Genomic DNA, 23,977 nt, shown 5'->3' with positions numbered 1-23,977 from the left:
TCTTCATCAACTTATAGGTGGGGTGACATCTTGATAAACCCATCATAAGCTGAAAATATCATAAGTTGAAAATGCATTTAGTACACAGAACCTACTGAACATCATAGCTTAGCTTAGCTTACATTAAAGGTGCCCAGAACACTTATATTAGCATACGATTGCACAAAACCATATAACACAAAGCCTATTTTATAATAAAATGTTAAATATCTCATGTGATTTTTTTTTTTTCTCATGTGATTTTTCTGAAGTACGGTTTCTACCAGATGTGTATTGCTTTTGCACCATCATGAAGGTGAAAATTCTTAAGCCAGGGACCCGACTGTTTACTGGCTGTGAGGGAAGAAAAGTATTTTTTCATGTTTTCTTGCTAAATGCCAGCCACCAATATCCATTCTAGCCCAATAGCTCCACTGGTAAAATGGCTTTTTAAAAAAATTTTTTTAATGGATAAAATGAAACAGTCACATAGAAGGGGAGAGATGAAAAGTAGAATTCAGAGCTTATGGGCTGAAACCAAAATGAGATCTGAGTCTACTCCTTTAAATTGTCTCTGATAATTCCTAGTTTTTAATGTTACTGATTATAGGAAGTGCCAGTTTTCTCAAATAACATATTGCCCTAAAAAGTAATCTAGAGCAAAGGTCAGCAGAATTTCTGTAAGGGGCCAGATAGTAAATTTTTTAGACTTTGTGAGGGTTGTGCCTAAGGTCTCTGATGCATGTTCTTATGCTTTCTTTTCCTTTTTTTTTTAAAAACAACCCTTTAAAAATGTAAAAACCATTCTTAGCTTGCTTGATGGATTTGGCTGCAGGCATGACTCTGGGTCAGAGGTTGACAGTTTGGTTCGTCGTCCACCATGAACACTTCTTCAGTCATGAGGCTACAAGTAGTATATACGTTGATGTATTTTACTTTATAAGGGCTGACAAATAAATCTTAAGCGCTTATGATCTAAATTTCCTTTACCCTTCTGTTTACTTTTCTTTCTTGATAGGTATTTGAAGGGACTTCAGGTATAGATGCCAAGAAGACATCCTGTGAGTTTACTGGGGATATTCTCCGAACGCCAGTGTCTGAGGATATGCTTGGTAAACGGATATTATTATTCATGCTGAGCAGAGATCTGCTTCCTTTTTAACGTCTTTGCAGGAAGTCTTTTTAAAGATTGTGAACATTTGAGTCATTGTCCACTCTGTACTGTCTCGTTACTGTTTACCAGGTCGGGTATTCAATGGCTCAGGAAAACCCATCGACAGAGGTCCTGTTGTACTGGCTGAAGACTTCCTTGATATCATGGGTAGGGACAGAAAATGGGTTTCTGTGTTTTGGGGAAAATAGCATCTACCTATCTTATACCTTTGTCAGAGAAAGGGTGATTTTTATGATACTTTAAGTAGATAACCAACATACTCCATGTTTGATTAATTATGTTTTGTTTATTATTTAATAAATTTATTTTTCCTTGAGGTTATCTTAAATTTTTATATTTTATTTATTGTAAAATATCACCAGGATATATCTGAGATGTAAAAGCCATAATGGCTTTGAAATTAGGATTTCTCTCTTATTTGCTATACCTTACGTTTCACTTTACTACCATATAATTTGTGAATCTACAAAAGATTAATGGAAAAGAATATTTAAACAGTTTCAGATTTCAAAAACAACTGATTTTTTAAGAGTAGAAAGAAATGCTTTATATGCTTTATATGGTTGTAGTCTTAATGTAGAGACATATTAAAATTTTCCCTTTTGGAAATGCATTAGGCCAGCCAATCAATCCTCAGTGTCGGATCTATCCAGAGGAGATGATTCAGACCGGCATTTCGGCCATAGATGGCATGAACAGTATTGCTAGGGGGCAGAAAATTCCTATCTTCTCTGCTGCTGGCTTACCGCACAATGAGGTGAGACCTAGAATCTGTTTGGTATGAAATTTAAGGAGAAAGAATTTCCGAGTGCTTCACTCTTAGTGAGAAACCAAATATAGCATTTTCAAGGTAAATGCCCAATGTTACTGTTTATATAATCCAATTACATTGACTCTTTATCCACACATATCTGACTTCTTGCTTACTCTTAGGAATCTGCAAAAATTACAAAATAGTTTCATTGGGTAAAGCCCTTTAAGACAACCCAGTTTCATTTATGATTACAGTTCCCCAAAGTTTAGGGTAAAAGTTATTTTGTTGTAGAAATATTATTTTAGATTTTAACTTGGTTCTTTTGTACTCCTCATCAGATTGCAGCTCAAATCTGTCGCCAGGCTGGTTTGGTAAAAAAATCCAAAGATGTAGTGGACTACAGTGAGGAAAATTTTGCGATTGTATTTGCTGCTATGGGTGTAAGTATTATCTTTTTCTGTTTTAGTATGAAATGTAAAAGTGCTTGTGTTCTTAGAACAATGTAGAAAACTACACATATATTATTCGATTTATCTCTAGGCAGAGAAGTTGCAAGTTGGCATTTTGGGCAAACCATGGATTAGTATTTAGCATTTGACTGTGGAATGTAAGAATAATTCCCTTTGTGCCCAAAGCAAGCTGTTTACTCTGTTGGCTTTTGTGAACGTTTTGGGGGTACTTGAACCTTTAAAAGAAGGAGCAGTGCAGATCTATAGCTTGGCCTTCATCAGAAATAAATATTGGGGGGGAAAAAGAAAAAGAGAGAAAAAATATTGAGAATTTTTCTTCTCCCAGCACTGATGAAGTCATTGCCATTTAGGTAAACATGGAAACTGCCCGGTTCTTCAAATCTGACTTTGAAGAAAATGGCTCAATGGACAACGTCTGCCTCTTTTTGAACTTGGCTAACGACCCAACGTAAGTAAACAAATAGAGCTGTTTTCCCCCTACTCATGCAGCCTTCTGGTCAAAAATGTCACCTTACACTAAGGAGGTAGAACATTAGAGTGAAAGCTGCACAGGCCTAGGTATGAGATAACCGTATTTAAATTCCAGCTCTGCTTCTTGCAAGTTATTTGGTTTTGGGTAAGTCACTTAGGCTGTGAAGCGCAGTGTCTTCTTTCATAAAATGTGATAAATAATACTTGTCTCACAGAGTTGTTGTGCATATGAAATGAGATAATAGTGTAAGTTACCTAGCACACAGTCCATACTCAATAAATGACCTTTTCCTCTTACCTGCAAAATCTGGCCCCTACTTCTTTCATCCCTTTCTCCTTCTCTCTCTCTTCCTTTCTTGCTCAGTTTTGAGAACTATATAGTTCTGAGAAATTATGGGGCATTTATTAAAGTAAATCAATTTAGCTGTGTAGCACTAAGTAATTCTTATTATGTAAATGCATAAAAGAACTCTGCCTTACTTAAGAACTTTTAAAGTAATAATTGCTTAACCTTCCTCAATTTATGTGAAACTTTAAAAGGGAGACTGTACCATTATTTCTGGATACATTTTTTTTTGTTTGAGTGACGTAGGACTTAATGTTTCATTTCAGTATTGAGCGAATTATCACTCCTCGCTTGGCTCTAACCACGGCCGAGTTCCTGGCCTATCAGTGTGAGAAACATGTATTGGTTATCCTAACAGACATGAGTTCTTATGCTGAAGCACTTCGAGAGGTAATTTTTTTCTTAATTAAAATGGATTATCTTGTCAGGGTTATCTTGTCCCTCTGCAAGTTTTCAATTTTTTTTAAATCATGTTTTTTAAAATGCATTGCTCATATATTAGTAGAATACCTTAATTAATCAGAAAAGAAAATATTACTTTTGTCAACCTAGTTGAAATGATTAGAGGACGAGATTTAAATTATTAGCCTATTTATCATACTCTCACTGTCTCCATTGGTTAAGACTGGATTCTTAGAGAGAGGAAATGATGCAAGCTATTTAATCAGTTACTCTCCCAGGTAGTTCTGTCTCTGTCCAGACTGTCAGTTTTTAGCCCTTTTCAAGAATTGCATTTTTTTTTTTTAACATCTTTATTGAAGTATAATTGCCTTACAATGGTGTGTTAGCTTCTGCTTTATAACAAAGTGAATCAGTTATACATATACAATATGATCCCATTTCTCTTCCCTCTTGCCTCTCCCTCCCTCCCACCCTCCCCATCCCACCCCTCTAGGTGGTCACAAAACACTGAGCTGATCTCCCTGTGCTATGCGGCTGCTTCCCACTAGTTATCTATTTTACATTTGGTAGTGTATATATGTCCATGACACTCTCTTACCCTGTCACGTCTCACCCCACCGCCTCCCCATATCCTCAAGTCCATTCTCTAGTAGGTCTGTGTCTTTATTCCCGTCTTGCCACTAGGTTCTTCATGGCCTTTTTTTTTTTTTCCTTAGATTCCGTATATATGTGTTAGCATACTGTATTTGTTTTTCTCTTTCTGACTTACTTCACTCTGTATGACAGACTCTAACTCCATCCACCTCATTACAAATACCTCCATTTCATTTCTTTTTATGGCTGAGTAATATTCCATTGTATATATGTGCCACATCTTCTTTATCCATTCATCTGTCGATGGACATTTAGGTTGCTTCCATGTCCTGGCTATTGTAAATAGAGCTGCAATGAACATTTTGGTACATGACTCTTTTTGACCTGTGGTTTTCTCAGGGTATATGCCCAGTAGTGGGATTGGTGGGTCGTATGGTAGTTCTATTTGTAGTTTTTTAAGGACCCTCCATACTGTTCTCCATAGTGGCTGTATCAATTTACATTCCCACCAACAGTGCAAGAGTGTTCCCTTTCATCCACACCCTCTCCAGCATTTATTGTTTCTAGATTTTTTGATGATGGCCATTCTGACCGGTGTGAGATGATATCTCATTGTAGTTTTGATTTGCATTTCTCTAATGATTAATGATGTTGAGCATTCTTTCATGTGTCTGTAGGCCATCTGTATATCTTTGGAGAAATGTCTGTTTAGATCTTCGGCCCATTTTTGGATTGGGTTGTTCGTTTTTTTGTTATTGAGCTGCATGAGCTGCTTGTAAATCTTGGAGATTAATCCTTTGTCAGTTGCTTCATTTGCAAATATTTTCTCCCATTCTGATGGTTGTCTTTTGGTCTTGTTTATGGTTTCCTTTGCTGTGCAAAAGCTTTTAAGTTTCATTAGGTCCCATTTGTTTATTTGTGTTCTTATTTCCATTTCTCTGGGAGCTGGGTCAAAAAGAATCTTGCTGTGATGTATGTCATAGAGTGTTCTGCCTATGTTTTCCTCTAAGAGTTTGATAGTGTCTGCCCTTACACTTAGGTCTTTAATCCATTTTGAGTTTATTTTTGTGCATGGTGTCAGGGAGTGTTCTAATTTCATACTTTTACATGTACCTGTCCAGTTTTCCCAGCACCACTTATTGAAGAGGCTGTCTTTTCTCCACTGTATATGCTTGCCTCCTTTATCAAAGATAAGGTGACCATATGTGTGTGGGTTTATCTCTGGGCTTTCTATCCTGTTCCATTGATCTATATTTCTGTTTTTGTGCCAGTACCAAAATGTCTTGATTACTGAAGCTTTGTAATATAGTCTGAAGTCAGGGAGCCTGATTCCCCCAGCTCCATTTTTCGTTCTCAAGATTGCTTTGGCTATTCGGGGTCTTTTGTGTTTCCATACAAATTGTGAAATTTTTTGTTCTAGTTCTGTGAAAAATGCCAGTGGTAGTTTGATAGGGATTGCATTGAATCTGTAGATTGCTTTGGGTAGTAGAGTCATTTTCACAATGTTGATTCTTCCAATCCAGGAACATGGTATATCTCTCCATCTATTTGTATCATCTTTAATTTTTTTTAATCGGTGTCTTATAATTTTCTGCATACAGGTCTTTTGTCTCCTTAGGTAGGTTTATTCCTAGATATTTTATTCTTTTTGTTGCAGTGGTAAATGGGAGTGTTTTCTTAATTTCACTTTCAGATTTTTCGTCATTAGTGTATAGAAATGCAAGAGATTTCTGTGCATTAATTTTGTATCCTGCTACTTTACCAAATTCATTGATTAGCTCTAGGAGTTTTCTGGTAGCATGTTTAGGATTCTCTATGTATAGTATCATGTCATCTGCAGATAGTGACAGCTTTACTTCTTCTTTTCCGATTTGGATTCCTTTTATTTCTTTGTCTTCTCTGATTGCTGTGGCTAACACTTCCAAAACTATGTTGAATAATAGTGGTGAGAGTGGGCAACCTTGTCTTGTTCCTGATCTTAGTGGAAATGGTTTCAGTTTTTCACCATTGAGGACAATGTTGGCTGTGGGTTTGTCATATATGGCCTTTATTATGTTGAGGAAAGTTCCCTCTATGCCTACTTTCTGCAGGGTTTTTATCATAAATGGGTGTTGAATTTTGTCGAAAGCTTTCTCTGCATCTATTGAGATGATCACATGGTTTTTCTCCTTCAATTTGTTAATATGGTGTATCACATTGATTGATTTGTGTATATTGAAGAATCCTTGCATTCTTGGGATAAACCCCACTTGATCATGGTGTATGATCCTTTTAATGTGCTGTTGGATTCTGTTTGCTAGTATTTTGTTGAGGATTTTTGCATCTATGTTCATCAGTGATATTGGCCTGTAGTTTTCTTTCTTTGTGACATCTTTGTCTGGTTTTGGTATCAGGGTGATGGTGGCCTCGTAGAATGAGTTTGGGAGTGTTCCTCCCTCTGCAGTATTTTGGAAGAGTTTGAGAAGGATAGGTGTTAGCTCTTCTCTAAATGTTTGATAGAATTCACCTGTGAAGCCATCTGGTCCTGGGCTTTTGTTTGTTGGAAGGTTTTTAATCACAGTTTCAATTTCAGTGCTTGTGATTGGTCTGTTCATATTTTCTTTTTCTTCCTGGTTCAGTCTCGGCAGTTTGTTCATTTCTAAGAATCTGTCCATTTCTTCCAGGTTGTCCGTTTTATTGGCATAGAGTTGCTTGTAGTAATCTCTCATGATCTTTTGTATTTCTGCAGTGTCAGTGGTTACTTCTCCTTTTTCATTTCTAATTCTGTTGATCTGAGTCTTCTCCCTTTTTCTCTTGATGAGTCTGGCTAATGGTTTATCAATTTTGTTTATCTTCTCAAAGAACCAGCTTTTAGTTTCATTGATTTTTGCTATTGTTTCCTTCATTTCTTTTTCATTTATTTCTGACCTGATCTTTATAATTTCTTTCCTTCTGCTGGCTTTGGGGTTTTTTTGTTCTTCTTTCTCTAATTGCTTTAGGTGCAAGGTTAGGTTGTTTATTCGAGATGTTTCCTGTTTCTTGAGGTAGGCTTGTATTGCTATAAACTTCCCTCTTAGCACTGCTTTTGCTGCGTCCCATAGGTTTGGGTTGTCGTATCTCCATTGTCATTTGTTTCTAGGTATTTTTTGATTTCCCCTTTGATTTCTTCAGTAATCACTTCGTTATTAAGTAATGTATTGTGTAGCCTCCATGTGTTTGTTTTTTTTACAGCTCTTTTCCTGTAATTGATATCTAGTCTCATAGCGTTGTGGTCGGAAAAGATACTTGATACGATTTCAGTTTTCTTAAATTTACCTAGGCTTGATTTGTGACCCAAGATATGATCTATCCTGGAGAATGTTCCATGAGCACTTGAGAAAAATGTGTATTCTGTTGTTTTTGGGTGGAATGTCCTATAAATATCAATTAAGTCCATCTTGTTTAATGTATCATTTAAAGCTTGTGTTTCCTTATTTATTTTCATTTTGGATGATCTGTCCATTGGTGAAAGTGGGGTGTTAAAGTCCCCTACTATGATTGTGTTGCTGTCGATTTCCCCTTTTATGGCTGTTAGTATTTGCCTTATGTATTGAGGTGCTCCTATGTTGGGTGCATAAATATTTACAATTGTTATACCTTCCTCTTGGATCGATCCCTTGATCATTATATAGTGTCCTTCTTTGTCTCTTGTAATAGTCTTTATTTTAAAGTCTATTTTGTCTGATATGAGAATTGCTACTCCAGCTTTCTTTTGATTTCCATTTGCATGGAATATCTTTTTCCATCCCCTCACTTTCAGTCTGTATGTGTCTCTAGGTCTGAAGTGGGTCTCTTGTAGACAGCATATATATGGGTCTTGTTTTTGTATCCATTCAGCCAGCCTGTGTCTTTTGGTGGGAGCATTTAATCCATTTACATTCAAGGTAATTATCGATATGTATGTTCCTATTCTCATTTTCTTAAATGTTTTGGGTTTGTTATTGTAGGTGTTTTCCTTCTCTTGTGTTTGTTGCCTAGAGAAGTTCCTTTAGCATTTGTTGTAAAGCTGGTTTGGTGGTGCTGAACTCTCTCAGCTTTTGCTTGTCTGTAAAGGTTTTAATTTCTCCATCGAATCTGAATGAGATCCTTGCTGGGTAGAGTAATCTTGGTTGTAGGTTTTTCTCCTTCATCACTTTAAGTATATCCTGCCACTCCCTTCTGGCTTGCAGAGTTTCTGCTGAAAGATCAGATGTTAACCTTATGGGGATTCCCTTGTGTGTTATTTGTTTTTTTTCCCTTGCTGCCTTTAATATGTTTTCCTTATATTTAATTTTTGACAGTTTGATTAATATGTGTCTTGGCGTGTTTCTCCTTGGGTTTATCCTGTATGGGACTCTGTGCTTCCAGGACTTGATTAACTATTTCCTTTCCCATATTAGGGAAGTTTTCAACTATAATCTCTTCAAATATTTTCTCAGTCCCTTTCTTTTTCTCTTCTTCTTCTGGGACCCCTATAATTCGAATGTTGGTGCGTTTAATGTTGTCCCAGAGGTCTCTGAGACTGTCCTCAGTTCTTTTCATTCTTTTTTCTTTATCCTGCTCTGTAGTAGTTATTTCCACCATTTTATCTTCCAGGTCACTTATCCTTTCTTCTGCCTCAGTTATTCTGCTATTGATCCCATCTAGAGTATTTTTAATTTCATTTATTGTGTTTTTCATCATTGCTTGGTTCCTCTTTAGTTCTTCTACGTCCTTGTTAAATGTTTCTTGCATTTTGTCTATTCTATTTCCAAGATTTTGGATCATCCTTACTATCATTATTCTGAATTCTTTTTCAGGTAGACTACCTATTTCCTCTTCATTTGTTAAGTCTGGTGTGTTTTGACCCTGCTCCTTCATCTGCTGTGTGTTTTTCTGTCGTCTCATTTTGCTTATCTTACTGTGTTTGGGGTCTCCTTTTCACAGGCTGCAGGTTTGTAGTTCCCGTTGTTTTTGGTATCTGTCCCCAGTGGCTAAGGTTGGTTCAGTGGGTTGTGTAGGCTTCCTGGTGGAGGGAACTAGTGCCTGAGCTCTGGTGGATGAGGCTGGATCTTGTCTTTCTGGTGGGCACGTCCACGTCTGGTGGTGTATTTTGGGGTGTCTGTGGCCTTATTATGATTTTAGGCAGCCTCTCTGCTAATGGATGGGGCTGTGTTCCTGTCTTGCTAGTTGTTTGGCATAGGGTGTCCAGCACTGTAGCTTGCTGGTCGTTGAGTGAAGCTGGGTCTTGATGTTGAGATGGAGATCTCTGAGAGATTTTTGCCGTTTGGTATTACGTGGAGCTGGGAGGTCTCTTGTGGACCAGTGTCCTGAAGTTGGCTCTCCCACCTCAGAGGCACGGCCCTGATGCCTGGCTGGAGCACCAACAGCCTTTCGTCCACACGGCTCAGAGTAAAAGGGAGAAAAAATAGAAAGAAAGAAAGAGGCTATAATATAGTGAAGTAAAATAAAGCTATTGTAAAGCAAAGCTATACAGACAAAATCTCACCCAGAAGCATATACATATACACTCACAAAAAAAAGGAAAAGGGGAAAAATTAATATATCCTGCTCCCAAAGTCCACCTCCTGAATTTGGGATCATTCGTTGTCTATTCAGGTATTCAACAGATGCAGGCACATCAAGTTGTTTGTGGAGTTTTAATCCGCTGCTTCTGAGGCTGCTGGGAGAGATTTCCCCTTCTCTTCCCTGTTCGCACAGCTCCTGGGGTTCAGCTTTGGATTTGGACCCGCCTCTGCGTGTAGGTCGCCTGAGGGCATCTATTCCCCGCCCAGACAGGACGAGGTTAAAGGAGCAGCTGCTTCGGGGGCTCTGGCTCACTCAGGCCGCGGGGAGGGAGGGGTACAGAGGAGGCGGGGCGAGCCTGCGGCGGCAGAGGCCGGCGTGACGTTGCACCAGCCTGAGGCGCGCAGTGCGTTCTCCCAGGGAAGTTGTCCCCGGATCACGGGACCCTGGCAGTGGCGGGCTGCACAGGCTACCGGGAGGGGCGGTGTGGAGAGTGACCTGTGCTCACACACAGGCTTTTTGGAGGCGGCAGCAGCAGCCCCAGCGTCTCATGCCCGTCTCTGGGTTCCGCGCTGATCGCCGCGGCTCGCGCCCTTTCTCTGGAGTTCGTTTAGGCGGCGCTCTGAATCCCCTCTCCTTGCGCGCCGCGAAACAAAGAGGCAAGAAAAAGTCTCTTGCCTCTTCGGCAGCTGCAGACCTTTTCCCGGTCTCCCTCCCAGCCAGCTGTGGTGCGCTAACCCCTTCAGGCTGTGTTCACGCTGCCAACCCCAGTCCTCTCCCTGCGATCCGACCGAAGATCCGACCGAAGCCGAGCCTCAGCTCCCAGCCCCGCCCGCCCCAGCGGGGGAGCAGACAAGCCTCTCGGGCTGCTGAGTGCTGCTCGGCGCCGAGCCTCTGTGCGGATATCTCTCCGTTTTTCCCTCTGCGCCCCTGTTGCTGTGGGGTCCGCGCTGATAGCTGCGGCTCGCGCCCGTCTCTGAAGTTAGTTTAGGCCGCGCTCTGAATCCCCTCTCCTCGCGCACCAGGAAACAAAGAGGGAAGAAAAAGTCTCTTGCCTCTTTGGCAGCTGCAGACTTTTCCCCCCGGACTCCCTCCCGTCTAGCTGTGGTGCACTAACCCCTTCAGGCTGTGTTCACGCCGCCAACCCCAGTCCTCTCCCTGCGATCCGACCAAAGCCCGAGCCTCAGCTCCCAGCCCCGCCCGCCCCGGCGGGTGAGCAGACAAGCCTCTTGGGCTGGTGAGTGCTGGTCGGCACTGATCCTCCGTGCGGGAATCTCTCCGCTTTGCCCTCCGCACCCCTGTGGCTGCGCTCTGCTCCGTGGCTCCGAAGCTTCCCCCCTCTGCCACCCGCAGTCTCTGCCCGCGAAGGGGCTTCCTAGTGCGTGGAAATCTTTCCTCCTTCACAGCTCCCTCCCACTGGTGCAGGTGCCGTCCCTATTCTTTTGTCTCTGTTATTTCTTTTTTCTTTTGCCCTACCCAAGTACGGGGGGAGTTTCTTGCCTTTTTGGAGGTCGGACGTTTTCTGCCAGCGTTCAGTGGGTGTTCTGTAGGAGCAGTTCCACGTGTAGATGTATTTCTACTGTATCTGTGGGAAGGAAGGTGATCTCTGCGTCTTACTCTTCCGCCATCTTCTCTCCTCCAAGAATTCCATTTTTAATGATGTAAATTTTTATTTATTTACATAAGTAAAGACTATACTGTGGCAGAACCCTCTTCAGAACTTTTTTTTCCTTCAGAAAACTCAGTGATTATTTAGAAACAATATAAGATTCTAGCAGTTACCATCCAGAAGTGTGGGGTGTTTGTTCTAATGCAAGTTACTGAAATTTTGAGTGACTTGCTCTTTAAAGTGTGCAAAAAAGGGAAGAAGACTTTTCAAGAGACAGGCTATATAAATATCTAGCTTAAGATTCCCTAAGATCCATCATCATATCTCACTTGGCTACAGTGCTTTTTCATTGAAGGACTTCTTTTCTCCCATCCATCACAGATACTTTTCTAAAAGGCAGTAAAAATAAGTATTAGAAAAGTGAAAATTAAAAAAAAAAAAACAATTTACAAACCCTTTTATTAGTATTATTAGATTCGACAGACAATTATTCTATCAAATTGCCACTAAAGTTTTCTATATGTTTATCTTGCTTTCTGCATTATCTCCTTTCACATTGATAAAAGCTGGTCTGCAGGCAGGCCACGCTTTGAGTAGCACTGCTGGAGCATACTCTTGGAGGAACCAAAGTAGCGGTTAGAAGTTGGGCTTAATGACTCACAGTTCTTGTTGGCTGTAGATTAAAATGTATGCATATATTCTAGTGTGCATGTCTCTAAGAGAAAGACCATTTATTACTATTTTTGTCTTGTGCGGTGATCCAGGGAAATCATCTGGCCCTTGATTGCGGTTGTAAGTTGGGGTTAATAACATTAACTTCCTTATAGGGTTGTTGTGAGGATTAAATTAAATAATGTATGTAAAGTGCATCAGATGATTTCTGATATATGTATTTCCTTCCCTTTTGATCTTTTCAGGATTAGCTTATGTAAATCTGGCAAGATCCATAACATGAAGGAAACCTTGTGAACTGAGACTGTTCTCTTAGTTTTAAAATGTACTACCTTTGATTTATAAAATTGCAAGCAGATTTTCTTCTAGCCAGCTATTTGAAGATTTGTGTTATGGCAGTATGATTTTAGCAAAAAAACTTCTGGTCCCCAATTGTCAACATTTTTGTTGCAGAATAATCTGAATTTATGTTGCTAGATTTTTCTAAATCGTTTCTAGAGGTGATATTTAAAACGAATAAGGTGATATTTCCAACTTTGTAATTTGGCATGTTCAAACAAATGTTTTCTAACCAAGCTTTAATTTTCATTTTCTGGTATGTGATACTGTTCTCCTTGACTCACTGTCAGGTTTCAGCAGCCAGGGAAGAGGTTCCTGGTCGACGAGGTTTCCCAGGTTACATGTATACAGATTTAGCCACAATATATGAACGCGCTGGTAGAGTGGAAGGTAGAAATGGCTCTATTACTCAAATTCCTATTCTCACCATGCCTAACGATGGTAAGTTTTGGGTCTTTGGATTATAGCATCCCTAATCGTTGTAAGGACTTTGATTTGAAGAGAGAAGACCATCTATCTTTTTGAGTTGAAATTCTTTTGAGAGTTTATCCTCCAGAAGTTTACCTTACCTAGTGATTTGTTTCTAATAAAATTTTTCATTTCAAAACTACCCATAGTTTTGAAATTTTTCATTTCAAAACTACCCATAATTATTATTCTTTTGTAGAAAAATTTTCTTGTAATTTTAATTTTTAATTTTTATTTATTAGCTAGTATTTAGTGTCTACTATTTGCAGGACACTGGTCTAGATGAAAGAAACGAATTTTTAAAAATTGTATGGGCTCTACTTAATGTAAGCCTCTCATTCTAGTTGGATATTTTTTAAATGTATGTGCATCAGTCATTTAAGGTAGCTTAAGTGCCAGATACGGAGCACAAATTGTAAATGCCACGAGACTCTAGAGATAGAACGATCATCAAAGACTTGCTAAAAATTACTTGGTTTTATCATGTGTGTGTAAGTGCACAGTGCAGTGCCTGCCTGGAGGTATGCCCAGCAGCTCCCGGGCAAGACTTTCAGCATTCCCCTTATGTTAGTGTCTTTTTGTCTTTATCTCAGTCTTTTAAAAACACTTTTTCAAACTATTTTCAGAAACAGTAATAACTCATTATAACTGAGCACTGTTCTAAGTGTTTTGTAAGTTTTGACTCATTTGATCTTCATAGCGACTTTTTAGATGCTCTCGTGTGAGGCACAGGGAGGTAAAGTGTCACAGTTAGGAAGTGGCGGCTTTAGAACCCAGGCAGGGGCTTCCCTGGTGGCGCAGTGGTTAAGAATCCGCCTGCCAATGCAGGGGACACGGGTTCCAGCCCTGGTCCGGGAAGATCCCACATGCCGCAGAGCAACTAAGCCTGTGCGCCACAACTGCTGAGCCCGTGCGCCACAACTACTGAAGCCCGCACGCCTAGAGCCTGTGCTCCACAACAAGAGAAGCCAGCACGAGAAGCCCGCGCACCACAATGAAGAGTAGCCCCCCCAACCCCCGCTCACCGCAACAAGTGAAAGCCCTTGCGCAGCAACGAAGACCCAACAACAGCCAAAAATAAATAAATTAATAAATTAAAAAAAAAAACAACCAAAAACACCCAGGTAGTCTGAATACTACCTCTGATGTGACAATGATTTGTTCCAAGGAAGTAGCTACAAAATTACTCTCTGTAATTTAACAGACTTAGAGATGTCTTGCTCTGTAGGACCTGCTTGGTGCCACCTGTGTAGTGTTGCTTAACTTGTTGAGCCTCTCCGTGTTTTCCATGTTGAAATGTTGTGTATCCCTCTGGGATAGCTTATGGACTGAGAATGTTCTCTCAGTGTACATCAAATTGGCAAATCTCTGCAAATGAACTTTGTGTTTAAACTGGAACTTTATATTTGGGGGAGAGAGAGCATAACTAGGAGAAATAGTACTTTTTATGAAGATAGCTAATTTAACTTGTGTCAACACATGTCTAACTGTGCTGCAACCAAATAAGTGAGACTGGCCAATACGGTAACCTCTAGCCACATTTGGCTGTTTAAATTCTAAAGTTTATTAAAATCAGATAAAGCTTGAAATAAAGTTTTTCAGTCACAGTAGCCGCATTTCACATGTTCAGTAGCCACATTTGACCAGTGGCTGCCATATTGGACAGCACAGATAAAGCACTTTTCCATCATCCCAGGAAACTATTTTCTATAGCACTGTTTTGAGTAGTGCAGATTGACTTCCTGTGGTTTTGTTTATATGAGATGGACACTTTAACTAACATCAGGTGTCTTTCTCTGGTAGATATCACTCACCCCATCCCTGACTTGACTGGATATATTACAGAGGGGCAGATCTATGTGGACAGACAGCTACACAACAGACAGGTATTTGAGAGTTGAATGATGCTATAAGCCTACAGATCTAGTCTTCAGTTATTCTTTAGTGACTCTGACTTTGCTCTTAGGAATTATTTATTTAGAAAATATCAAATTGAATTGTTTTTAATATGGCTATAAAATTGTCATTTCTGTAATACTAAAATCCTGGTGTGGAAAAGAGTGCCAGAATTAAGAATTAAATTTCCACTTTCTTTATTATGCCTTAAAATGGAGTGAGTTGTTCAAAGAACTTTTTTGGGTCTTCTGTTCCATAACGGTATAATCTACCACTTTTGTTATTAATACAAGAACAGATTTTTCAGAGTTTCTTCTTTGTCTTTTATTGTTAAAATTTTTTTAATTGAGGTATAATTGACGTAACATTACATTGGTCACAGGTGTACAATGTCATGATTTGATGTTTGTATATGTTGCAGAGTGATCACCACAATAAGTCCACTTAACATCCACCACCTCACATAGTTACAGCACTTTTTTTCTTGTGATGAGAATTTTGAAGAGCCACTCTTCTAGCTACCTTTAAATATGCAATACAGTATTATTAACGTACATAGTCACCATGCTGTGAAAGTTCCATCCCCATGACTTACTCATTTGATAACTGGAAGTTTGTACCTTTTAACCTCCCTCACCCATTTGGCTCACTCATCCCCTGCCTCAGGCAGCCACCAGTCTGTTCTCTATCTGTGAGCTTGACATTTTTTTGTTTGTTTTTTAAGGTCCCATATATGTGAGATTATATGGTATTTATCTTTTTCTGTCTGGCTTATTTCACTTAGCATAGTGCCCTAAAGGTCCATCCATGATGTTGCAAACAGCAAGATTTCACTCTTTTTTATGACTGAATAATCAAAAACAGATTTTTTATCGGTTCTTTAGTAGATGCCAGCTTCTGATATCAGCTTTTAGGTGAAATTATTCTTAATCTTTTTATGTGTGATTTTATGAGTCAGAGTTCAGAAGACCATTTGGATTTGCTATTGTAGGCAGATGTTGAAAATTCAGTTTTTTAATAGAATCTTGTACTGTTTTGTAGATTTTACTTTTTGGATTTGATTCTCAAAAAGAAATCTTAAACTGTAAAATGTTTCTTACTCCCTTTTCTTACCAGGAAGAGATATTAGGAATCGTCTAGGAAACAAATGTAGCAGTTTTATGCAATTTAAGCTATAAAAATGAGTTTCAAAATCCTCCTTTACTACCAGTAAAGCTTGAATTTTGTACTTAAATATAATATTTTCCCCCTTCCCCTTTTACCCAAGATTTACCCGCCTATTAATGTGCTGCCCTCGTTGTCTCGGTTAATGAAGTCTGCTATTGGAGAGGGTATGACCAGAAAGGATCACGCCGATGTATCTAACCAGCTGGTACGTATGTTTTCTCCAGGATTGTGTTTAAAGAAATGAATACTTTCTCAGTTCATGCTGCTGTCTTATACCTCTTGTCTTTCTTCCATATCACTTTTCTTCTCCCCCCATCAAAGTAGAATTTTAATATAGAATATATAATATAGAATACTGGAATACAGAAACATTCATTAGAGCCAAACAGTCTTTTTCATAAGGATAACTGCTCATGACAAAGATTAAAGATCACATGCTTGAAACCCACCTCTAATGCTGTATGAGGTAGTTTTTAAATAAAAAAGGCATAAGACAATTAAGTTTTTATTAGTAACCTTTATCATAGAGTATTTCTGAAAGACTATTCTAACTAATTTTTTGTTTAACATATTAGGCAATCACCAGAACGCTAAGGGATACAGCTGTGTATATTCTATGAAATCCTTGGTTTCTATAGTCCTGAGATTGTATACCAAGCATAATTAAAGAAAAATACATTTGACCTTAAAGTAGAAATGATAAATAAACCTACTGATAACCCAGATATTTTTTTTTGAATAGAATTTAGAGATGGATTTCTCCTATTGCGTAAGTTGTGATTTTTAAATGCTCTACAAAATGGAAGCTCATTGATATATTGAGGGAGTGTATTTTTTGTAGAGTGTTAGTAATGTCTATGTATTGCATGCCTGAAGACTCCTTCCTTAGTGAGACTGCTGTATAATAAAGTCTTTCCAATACTTGCATATGTGAATTATGTTTGGAAATAATGTGAAATACTGTGAAGATAGCTACAGCAATACACTTATATAGCCCAGAGTACCGTTACCATTTATAAAGGTTCATGTAAACCTTTTTTTCTCTTTAGTATGCATGCTATGCTATTGGTAAGGATGTGCAGGCCATGAAAGCCGTAGTTGGAGAAGAAGCCCTTACCTCAGATGATGTGCTTTACTTGGAATTTCTGCAGAAGTTTGAGAGGAACTTCATTGCTCAGGGTAAGATTACTATTTTCCTATGAATAGAAACAGCATCATATGTAGTTTTGAGGACTTCTTTCCTAGTCTGAGAGAATTTACATTGGTCTCCATACAATTTTCCTTCTGATTAGAGAAGAGGTTCTTCCAGCCGCCTGCCATGTCTTCGTTCTTAGCCCTCTGGTTCCTTCCCCTCTACCTTCAATTTCTTTATCCATTTATTTAGCTCCTGTCTTATTTTTTATCTTCCTTACAACCGGCCTTCTGCTCTCCTACCTCCATTGCCACTTCTCCTCGCTCTTAACCTCTCTGCAATGCTCTCCTCTGGCTTTGGGGGTTTTGGACTTTCCCAGTCCCTCTGTTTTCATCCTCCTGATTTCTTATCTTCCTGCTTCTTAATTGTTAATGTTCCCAAAGGCTTAATTACCTGTTCTTTCTGTGCTTTTTTCCCCTATGCTGATGACTAACTTGCTATGTATGAGCCTTGACCCTCTTTCTGAAGCTCTAATCCCACATCTCCAGCTAGGAAGCCTGTGTTTATGCCACCATCCTCTCTGGCTCAGCGTGGTGAGAACCAAAGTCTTTTCCCAACTGACCACCTGCCTAGCAATTCCCTTTTTAATTTCTGTCTACCTCTGGCATGACCATTACCCTAGTTAGCCCAAGCTCAGGAATTGGGCATTCTTAAGCCTCTTCATTTATTCTCCAGTCATCAAATATTTGCTAATTTGCATTGTTCTCCTTTGAAACATCTTATCCTGTTCTCTTTTCATTCCTATTAAAAAAACTTAGGCCAGTGTTTCTCAAAGTTGAATATGCTTTTGAATCTACCAGGGATCTTGTTGAAGTGCAGATTGTGATTCGGTAGGTGTGGGTGGGGCCAGAGAGCCTGTATTTTGACAAGTTCCTGGGCGATGTTGAAGCTGCTGATCTCTGACGACTCTTTGTGTCCCAAGACCTAGTCCAGACCTTTGTCCCATCATCCTTGGCCGTTAGTGCCAGCATCTTCACCAGTCTCCCTGACTCTCTATGTGCCATTGCCGGGGTAAATTTAGTATTAATTTTATTGATTGTCCTTCTGTTAAAAAGTCTATAATGGTTTTTATTACAGAGCATGTGTAGGGCTTTCAAGCTGTTTTGTTTGGTCTCTTCCCTACCACCCCTGCTAATGCTGGTAAACTCTATTTTTGACCTCAGTGATACTTACAAACGATGTGTTTATTTTGGAATAATGCATCAGCTGCACACTTAGGATTTGTGCACTTTTCTATTTGTGTGATACATTTTTTAAGTACCATTAAAATCCCCAGAACATATGATTGTTGGGTTTTCTAAAAAAAAAAAAAAAAAAAAATTTATGCAGAACCTTAATATCTTAAAAAGATAAAAATTATTCTGGTCGAGAAAAGAATGCAGAACTCTAGCCACTCTAACTCCTTAGTTAAAAAATGAGATTTATTTGCAGGATAAGAATGATTCTGCTATTAAAAATAATAATAGCAATAGCAAGTTTGAAAACTTTCACGTGGACCTATTCAGGTGCTTCATTGGCATTTAAGGCCTTCTAAGTATCTGTACTAGCCTCCTTCAGGTCAGCCTGTGTTGCTGGGAAACTGCTTTTCTCACTACTCTCTGGACAAAACTCTGGGTCTAGTTTCCATTATTCCGTGGAGTGTTTTTAGATCCCACCCGTTGTTAAACACATGCACGCACACACGCGCCCAACGTCTCGCCTGCGGGCTTTCTCCCTTTTCTCTGATTCCCAGGGGTACTTACTGTCTAGACCCTCATTTCCACATTTGGTCACATCCAGTCCTGGGAGACCTGACTGCTTTGTGTCTCTTTTTTTTTTTTTTTTTTTTTATTTATTTATTTATGACTGTGTTGGGTCTTCGTCTCTGTGCGAGGGCTTTCTCTAGTTGTGGCAAGCGGGGACCACTCTTCATTGCAGTGCGCGGGCCTCTCACCATCGTGGCCTCTCCTGTTGTGGAGCACAGGCTCCAGACGCGCAGGCTCAGTAATTGTGGCTCACGGGCCCAGTTGCTCCGCGGCACGTGGGATCTTCCCAGACCAGGGCTCGAACCCGTGTCCCCTGCACTGGCAGGCAGACTCTCAACCACTGCGCCACCAGGGAAGCCCTGTGTCTCTTTTTTATACTTCATGCTCACAGTGCTAGACCCATAACAATAAATTTTGAATAACGCTGATAAGTTGGAAGTACTTGGCCTTTATTCATCTAATCTCAATTTTTTGTAAGGTCCTTACGAAAACCGCACTGTCTATGAGACTTTGGACATTGGCTGGCAACTGCTCCGAATCTTCCCCAAAGAAATGCTGAAGAGAATCCCTCAGAGCACCTTGAGCGAATTCTACCCTCGAGACTCTGCAAAGCATTAGCTGCTACTTCATCGCTGGCTCGATGCTCTTGTGAAATACTGGTTCTGTTTTCTTTATTCCTTTTGCACTCCCCCAACCCCACCTTTGTGTTGGAGTTTACTGTGTTACCCTGTAATTAAAAACAAAGAATAGGTAACATATTGTGCCAGTGTTGCAATGTTTTAAACTGCTAACAGACTTTAAAATATCCCCTGTTCCGAAAACCTGGAACTGCAGTGCTTTGTTTAAAGTAGCTGAGGGTTGGAGGTGAGGTTTTCTTACTGATGTGTGTATTTGTACGTAGTGGTGTAGTTAGCTGCCTAGTGTCCTCATTATTTGGGTCTCTCAGACCTTCCCTGTCCACCCCCTCCAGAGTATCACTATCTGAAGTGACAATGCTTTGATCTCCAAACTAGGGACAAGATAGGGTCTGAAAGACGCTTCCTCTCCGAGCCGAGACGCTTTCCTGAGCGCTTGTTTTTAGACTTTGGTGAGCCTCTGGGTCTGCTCTAAGCAGATGGCTTTTCCTGTCCAACTGCTGTTTCCTATTTAATGAATAGGTTAGAAAAGGAGTTTCCTTTTCCTCTTTGGTGCGGATAAGTTTCAACTCCTGTGTCTTACTGTTCTCCCTCCCTCTGAGTAACACAGAATCATGCAGCTTTTGCCCAACTGGCATTGATCTGATAGTAGTGAGATGCCCTGTCTTGATGATCCCTTACTGGGTTTCCATGCAGAGGAATCATAATGAAAATAATTAATAGAATTCTTGGTTGGAAAGAGTTGGTATACAATTTTTTAAGAAAGAAAAAACCTATATCGGTTCTACATTCGGACATGCTAACAGTGGTTTTAAGTTTCTAAAGTGTTGACCGGATGCTAAAGGCAAGGTGGGGAAGAGAAAGCTCTTCTGTGTATGGAATCTTTTATATATATATATAATCTATGGATATTTTAAACTCTGTTAGATAGCAGCCTTTGGAAAATCCCCTATTTGGTCCTGCTTTCTGACCTATCTGCCTTTTCAGGGTAATCTTGTGGCACAAGTGATAGCATTTAAAAGCTTTAGTCTTTTAATTCCTCCTCCTTCCTGCTGCGAGCCCTGAGCTGTCTTCTGTGCACTTCTGACATGTCTACTGTTTGGTCTCTCTGTGTTCTTTGTTACTTGGGTGCAGTAGCAACTTCTCTGTGCATTCCATCTTTCTTTCAAGTTGTGTAAAGTTCTTCACTTTTTTTCTCTGAGGGTATAGGGGGTGGGGGGAGTCAGCATGATTATATTTTAATGTAGAAAATGTGACCTGGATATAAAATGAAAATAAATATTAAATTAAATGGAAGTTACCTAAAGTGACTCTGTATCTTCTAATCAGAAAAGCAATAGCAACAAGCAAATGTATAATAATGCACCTCTCTTTGATTGACAGTTTTGAACATCATAACCAGTATTGTGAACCAGCCCCTTGATTCACAATATTATGAACCATGTCCCCTTTACAGGGACATGGCCCATGTTCTGTACCCTCTGCCTTTTAGGCTGCCCTTTCAAACTCTTTTCAGTAATACCTCTTCCAACATATTATAGTTTGATCCAAGGTTGAGAGTTGCTAGGGTGTGGGGTTGTTTGTTTGTTTATTTGTTTGTTTTGCAGATCGTTAGTGGCTGTAAGTTCTCTGAAACTTGAAGTTTTGATTCAGGGTCCACTTAGCATTTTCGAGAGTTACTAAGGTGTTTTATAGCATTCTTTGTTTCAGAACATTCTCAGGACCTCTAGAGCCTGTCTGCCATGAATGAAAGAAAGAGGGTTATAAATAGAAAATGAAATACATACTGAAGCAAGCCAAAACTTGCTTCAAATAAAATCTGAAATAGATGATCCAGTATATAAAGGAAACATACTTGTTAAAGCACAGGGATGTGGCATCACGGTGGTCTCCCATTTCTTTCCCCTCTTCAACTCAGAGTGACATTTAGGAGATGTAGAGGAAGAGGCTCAGTCATAGCAAGAGTAGGTAGACCTGTGTTCTGATTCTGGTGCTGCCACTAACTGTATGGTCTTGCTTAGTCGTTTAACAGATTTGTGTTCCTTTCAGGGTTATTATAAGGACTAGAGATTTTGCTTTTTATATCGCTTTTTAACTTACGTAAAAAAAAAAACAGTTTGTTGTATTGGCATGTGTCTATTTCTGTATTCTCTATCCCATTCATTGAACTATGTATCTATCCTTCCACCAATACCACACTGTCTTACTTATAGCTTTACAGTAGGTCTTAATATCCTCTAACTATATTCTGCTTTCTCAAAATTGTTTTACTTATTCTGGTTCCTTTGCCTTTACCTTTTGTTCATACATTTTAGAATAAGCTTGTCCATGTTGACAAAAAAATTCTGTTGGAAGTTGACCTTTTATTATGTTGAGTCTTCCAATCCATGAATGCGATATGTCTCTCCATTGATTTAGGTCTTGTTTGGTTGTATCATACAGCTCCTCTATTAAAATATTTATAATCAAATATTTCATGTTTTGGAAGCATTGTGTATGGCATTGTGTTATTTTTTTTTTTTAATTTTTCTTTTTTTCTTTTTGTCTGTGTTGGGTCTTCGTCTCTGTGCGAGGGCTTTCTCTAGTTGTGGCGACTGGGGGCCACTCTTCATCGCGGTGCGCGGGCCTCTCACTGTCGCGGCCTCTCTTGTTGCAGAGCACAGGCTCCAGACGCACAGGCTCAGTAGTTGTGGCTCACGGGCCTAGTCGCTCCACGGCATGTGGGATCTTCCCAGACCAGGGCTCAAACCCGTGTCCCCTGCATTGGCAGGCAGATTCTCAACCACTGCGCCACCAGGGAAGCCCCGGCATTGTGTTTTTAGTTTTGGTTTCTAGTTGTTCATTGTTAATATTTGGAAATATGACTAATGTTTTTGTGTTGATCTTGTATCCTGAGACTTTGTTAAAGTAATTGCCACTTATTAATTGCTTCTTAGAGATTTCTTGGGATTTTCTATGCAGACAGTCATGCCATCCGTGAGTATGGACAGTAATATTTCTTCCTTTCTAATCTGTGTGTCTTTCTTTTTCTTGCCATGCTGCACTGGCTAGTACCTACAGTACTAAGTTGAAAAGCAGAGATGAAAGAGGACATTCTGGCCTTCTTTTGAATTTAGGAGGAAAACATTCATTCTCTCACCATTAAGTATGATGTTCACTGTCAGTTTTTTGTAGATATTCTTTACTGGGTTGAAGTAGAGCCCTTCTATTCCTAGATTTCTGAGAGCTTCTGACATGAATGTGTGTTGAAGTTCATCAAATGCTTTTTCTTCATTAATTGATGTGGCCATGTAGATTTTCTTCTTCAATCTATTAATATGGCAAATTACGCTGATGATTTTTGAATAGTAAACCAAGCTTGTGTTCCGAGAATAGACTCCATTTGATCAGAGTGTATTGTTATTTGCTTCCTTCTTCATGTGTTGATTTTATTGTGCAATTTTTTTCCCATTTCCGTGTGTGAAAGCTTAGATTATTGATCTCAGACCTTCCCTCTTTTCTATTATAAGCATTTAGTGCCATTCGTTTCCCTCTTAATAATGTTTTATCTGGATCCTTCCACATTTTATGTGTTGTATTTTCATTTTCACTCAGTTCTATTTATGTTAAAATTTTTCCTTGAAATTCCTCTTTAACCATGGATTATTTAGAAGTGTGCATCTTAATTTCCAAATGTTTGGAGGCATTCTACTTCTCGTTCTCATTTTTATACAATTTAAAGCTTAGACTTTGGACACAGTGGAATAAAATGCGATTATGTTTGTTTAGTTATTTTATAGAGGTTCTTCAAATATCACTGGAGTGAAGTTTTCAAATATTAGTTTTACATAGTAGTTCTCAGTCTTTTGCACTTGTAACCATAAGAGAGTTCCCTAAAAATATGTAACCCTGGCTGCTGGAGCCATGTTTATCAGGGGAAGTTCACAGTCACAGGAATAGTGGGGAGTTTGTGGGTCCCCACTGCACACTTTGTTCTGGGCCAGCACACAGGGATCCAGTAGGGATCCAGGGTCCAGGAGAGGGACCCAAACGTTGGGCTCTGGCGTTTATATTGCAGAATCAGGGAAGCCCAGGTCCCGTGTTGGCAGGAACTAGGACCAGCACTGGGACACACAGGACCCAGGTCCAGTCCCTCTCCATGGAACGAGCAGTCAGGCTGAGGGAGGGCCCAGCCTCTCTCCTGCTGGTCAGGGCTGATCCAAGCTGCGGTTGCAGCTGTATTGCTCAGTAGGCCCATGGCTGAGTCACCAGCTATGACAGCCGTAAACCCTGGCTATGGGTAGTGTCCATGAAGTCTTGAGGAAGGCCAGCCTTCCTCCTGCAGGGAGGCAGTCTTGAACAAGTTAGCCCTGCCCTGTCACTACTTCAACAACCAGAATTTTCATTATTCCCTCTTGCTCCCCAACCCCACTCAGATAAAAGCATAGTTTTTCATGGGGTGGCCAACCTTTTATTTTTCAAACATTATCAACATCATTTCATACAAGAAAGGACATTCGAACCCCAATTAACTAAGAAGCACATATTGCAGAATAAGCTCGTTTGCCCTAAAACAAGACCCT

General features: G+C 39.7%; 1 protein-coding gene across 1 annotated transcript in view; it reads left to right on the top strand.

Annotated features, from left to right (window-relative positions):
• LOC309664400 (V-type proton ATPase subunit B, brain isoform) overlaps nucleotides 1-20,715 on the top strand; it is a 32,009-nt gene extending 11,294 nt beyond the window's left edge. The window contains exons 4-14 of the mRNA XM_082469710.1: nucleotides 998-1,091; nucleotides 1,223-1,300; nucleotides 1,771-1,910; nucleotides 2,246-2,347; nucleotides 2,728-2,825; nucleotides 3,461-3,584; nucleotides 12,603-12,753; nucleotides 14,584-14,666; nucleotides 15,944-16,048; nucleotides 16,893-17,022; nucleotides 19,259-20,715. Coding sequence (XP_082325836.1) covers nucleotides 998-1,091; nucleotides 1,223-1,300; nucleotides 1,771-1,910; nucleotides 2,246-2,347; nucleotides 2,728-2,825; nucleotides 3,461-3,584; nucleotides 12,603-12,753; nucleotides 14,584-14,666; nucleotides 15,944-16,048; nucleotides 16,893-17,022; nucleotides 19,259-19,398 — 1,245 coding nt within the window. The 3' untranslated portion in view covers nucleotides 19,399-20,715. The remainder of the gene's footprint in view (nucleotides 1-997; nucleotides 1,092-1,222; nucleotides 1,301-1,770; nucleotides 1,911-2,245; nucleotides 2,348-2,727; nucleotides 2,826-3,460; nucleotides 3,585-12,602; nucleotides 12,754-14,583; nucleotides 14,667-15,943; nucleotides 16,049-16,892; nucleotides 17,023-19,258) is intronic.
• Nucleotides 20,716-23,977: the final 3,262 nt, after the last annotated feature.

Source organism: Balaenoptera physalus, assembly GCF_965194825.1.
Source record: "Balaenoptera physalus genome assembly, chromosome: 7".
Taxonomy (NCBI): Eukaryota; Metazoa; Chordata; class Mammalia; order Artiodactyla; family Balaenopteridae; genus Balaenoptera; species Balaenoptera physalus.
Note: the sequence above shows the minus strand (reverse complement) of the source record. Positions and strands in the feature narration are given on the sequence as shown.